The sequence below is a fragment of the Aplysia californica genome, unplaced genomic scaffold, assembly GCF_000002075.1.
Source record: "Aplysia californica isolate F4 #8 unplaced genomic scaffold, AplCal3.0 scaffold01227, whole genome shotgun sequence".
Taxonomy (NCBI): domain Eukaryota; kingdom Metazoa; phylum Mollusca; class Gastropoda; order Aplysiida; family Aplysiidae; genus Aplysia; species Aplysia californica.
This window is the reverse complement of record NW_004798497.1, coordinates 55,623-59,549: the sequence shown is the minus strand read 5'-3', so window position 1 is coordinate 59,549 and position 3,927 is coordinate 55,623. Positions and strand designations below refer to the sequence as shown.

Sequence of the window (3,927 nt, the reverse complement as noted above, 5' to 3'; positions counted from 1 at the left end):
CTCTCTTTTTTTGACGTAAGTGGCTTCGCGGATTGCAAGCAGGGTGGGGATGATGAGGGGGTCTGACACGAGTGGCTTCGCGGATTGCTAGTAGTTTGGACTTGAAGTTTAGACTAGACCAAGGACGTTACAGTTTGCGCTAGACTCAACTTATCCGATATCATGCTGGTGATTTGATTTGATGATTTGACCTAGTGATTTGAGGCTTGTGACTTGAACAAGGGGCTGGCGAGCACGAGCAGGTTTGTTACCAGGCTACAGCCCTAATTTAAGGGAATACATTGTAACGATGTGGTGATGATTTAAAGCTTTATCACTCAACAAGCAGAGTCCTTCAAAAGTCAGTGGGCTAAGTACCACATTAATTTGTTTATGGTATCTGAATCGTTGTGGGAAGGCTGCGAAAGGCGGAAATTTCGATACAATTTGTTGCGTTTGTTTGGTTTGGTTCGATATTTGACATTCAGTTGATGGCTGAAGAAGAAAAAAAGTCATCGAACAGGAAACAGGCGCAGAAACAGTGTTATTCGGTCTAAACTGTCAATTTAAAGGCCTTCTCATAGTCAAGGAAGTTGACGATCAACTGAGAGTTCCACTTCAGGTACTTTTCCACTATACCGCATTACGAATAAAATACATGCGTCTATGAATTTCATTTCAATTCCAAAGAAACTGTTGCCTCCGTTTTATGTATTATAATTTATATGTACATTATTTTTTAGATTTGTTTGTTCGTTAAAATAATAAGGGGGGGGGTGAAATCAGGGAGTAAAGGAAGGAAGGAAGGAGCTTGAGAGGAATGATGGAAGGAGGGAAGAAGTGAGGGGAGGAGGATGAGAGGAGTAAGGGGAAAGGGGGAGAGCAGGAGGGTGATTGGATTGAGGGAGGGAGGGGGAGGGAAAGAGGATGAGAGGAGTGAGTGAGGGAGGGGAAGGGAGAGAGAGAAGTTAGGGAAGGGGAGAAGGAGGATGGGAGTGAGGAAAGGGAGAAGTATGGCAGGGGAGGAGGGGGTTGAGGGGGTGGATTTGGAAGGGGATGAACATATTGGAGGAGGAGGAGAGGAGGGGTGCTGAAAAACCCATCTTAGTGATCTGAAAATAACAATGTTATTGATTTACATGCTGGTGGGTTTGTGGGTGCTCTGGTGTGGTCTGCTTTTTCTCTCCACATACTGGTGTTGGTCTGCTTTTTCTCTCCCCATACTGGTGTTATCTGGCCATCCGTTATCAGGAAGACTTGTTGCCAACCTCAATTGCTGATAATGCACACTGACACTCACATTTTCAAACACACACACACACACATACATACAGACACACACACTCCCACACACACACACACACACACTCCCACACACACACACCCTCACACTCTCAAACACACCCTCACACACTCACACACACACACACACACACACACACACACACACACACACACACCCACCCGCACGGGCGCGCCTTTTAAGTGGTTGGAGGGCGCCACTAGTACATAACTTTTTCTTTCCTTCTCTTTCTGTCTTATTTTATTTTATTTTTTTCCTTTGCCTTAAATGACCATTGTTTTGTGGATGTGCTTCGTGCAACACACATTCTACTGTTGGGCACATTCGGACGGAATGTGTCGATTTTGACCATGATATACGTGTGAAATATTTGTAATGTAGAAACATCAAAACTGTTTTTTGACGTTGTTAGTCCAAGGAGGATTTTGAGTTTCATTTGAAAAATTGGATTGTTTCCTAAGATACTATAGTTATATATAATTATAGTGGTCGGTGTGTATATGTATATATAATATATACGCTGAAATTGATACTGTAAATACGCATGTAAATAGTTTTTACCATATTTACAAAGATTTCTATAAATGTCTGTCCGTCCTTTTAACGGAATAGATTTGCGCTATTAGAACTTTTTGGCTCTTACATGACCAAAACTGAGTGGATAGTGCGGTAAAACACATACTCAGTCAATGAGGATGTGCTTATTTAACTGAATGCGCAGGTGGTTGACAGGTGTTCTGGTTTGGCTTGCTCCTTCTTTCCTATCAAATTTCTATCATCCTTATCTCTCCTTTTTTGTGTTTGCTACTCTCTTACAGCACTTATTTTTTAGCATTTACATGACCGTAATGTGTTGCAAGTGCTGTAAAACTCGCACTAAAACATCTAAATTCAAACTCTCCTGCAGCTGTACTTTTGCCACCATGGAGGATGGCCGCGTCTGCTACAACACCCTGAGGGAGAAGGTGGGCGTGCCCCGCAAGATGAAGGACCTGTTCACGTTCCGCTTCCACGCGGCCGCCCTACAGCGGGAGGCTGCCGGGGGCAGCTGCTCACAGGCCGAGTCGGATCAGATGGCTCTGTGTAAACCAGGTAGGCAGTGGGTGCTCTTATACCTAGCTCAGCTGTATCAGAATGTGTGTTGGTTTTTTGAGTGTTCTTATACCGAGTTCAGCTCTATCAGAAAGTGTGCGAGTTTCTTGAGGTTTCTTGAGAACACCTGAGCTAAAGAATGAATGGAGATCCATGATTGCTGATGTCTGACCCTCGATGATGATGGGTTAAACACCACCCCTTTCCCGTTAACACTACAGGTGGAGCTATATGGGCCAATAGACGGCCCTGTATATGATAGATACAGAACTTCAAGTGTGATGTGATTGAGAAGAAAAAAAGAACTCCCCTTACAACACTGTTAGGTTATTGAAGAGACCCTAGTAAGGACCTTGGGAACCTAGCGTCCATCTCAGACAGGACTTAGTCAGTTGGGTTGAGAACCTTGAAAAATCCACGATACAAATTCTGATGGTAAGCAATGAGCTTTTGAGAAAAAACCAACTTGTCTCACGTGCTCATATGACCTTATGCAGTAGGGCTGGGCAATGAGTCGCTTTGGAAAAATCCGGATAACGTTAGTGCACCTCTTCTGTGATTAAATGTGCCATGAATCGCTTCGGAAAATGGGTTAGAAGAACCACTTTAAAATATGGGTGCACCCACTTCGGCAAACGGGTCAGGAAAGAGAGTTTGAGAGTCTTAATTCGGATAATGTTTCACTGAGAAGTATCCGGTTATCCGGATTTTGCCCACCACTATTATGCAGTTGCGAGTGCCGTAAAACCGCGTTCTAAACAACAAAAATTCTGATGGTCAATGCGTAATATATCGTTGTTTTGTAACACGCAAAAAATAGTAATGAGGTCTGTGGTCCGTAAGGCTTGGTTTCAAATTGTGTCGATAATGCTGTAAAACATATACTCAATTGAACTAGGCGTGGTTGAATCGGGAGAGCAAAGATGTAGAATAAGAAAAAGTGAATAATCCATCTGCTGATCTTTGGTAAACTAGTTTTTCTGAGAGCTAGTGATTCATTTTTGGACTTACTACTTAGTTTCTTTCTTTGTTTGAATGTGGTTGTTTGGTGGGTGTTAAAATTTTTTTGGTTGTTTTGCCTTGTTCCTATCAAACATCCATCTTCCTTATCTCTCCTCCTCCTTTTCTTTGTGTAATACCCTTTATAAATATCACTCCAGCACTTAAATGACCTACAGTTGCACTGCTCTAACAACAGACATGTGTAAGACATTCACCTGTAAAAGCGGCTACTCCCCATTGCGTTTTTTTTTTCTTTTACGTTATGACACGGTGCAAGACATCCACCTGTCTACAATGGACACTTTTCTCTTGAACAATGGCTGCTGGCAATCTTAGATTTTTTATATTACTGTATTTGTGTTGCAGGTACCGTATGTAAAGCTTTTTGCAAAAATGCAAAAATTAAAACCAAACATTAAACTTGTTTGAAAGAGATGTGTGGTGGGAGTTAGTTCGTAAACAGACCAAAACCTGTGGGCTACTTTAGCTGTTGTTGGATCTGGGATGTAGGTCGTGCCCAGGGTAAACAGCTGAGTGCAGGAGGAAGGCTG

The 3,927-nt window shown here is 42.6% G+C and overlaps 1 protein-coding gene across 1 annotated transcript in view; it reads left to right on the top strand.

Annotated features, from left to right (window-relative positions):
- LOC101857759 (myotubularin-related protein 4) overlaps positions 1 to 3,927 on the top strand; it is a gene marked incomplete in the record, with an annotated part of 29,925 nt that overhangs the window by 7,565 nt on the left and 18,433 nt on the right. The window contains 1 exon segment of the mRNA XM_005112285.3: positions 2,190 to 2,374. Within this exon segment, the coding sequence (XP_005112342.2) occupies positions 2,190 to 2,374 (185 nt within the window).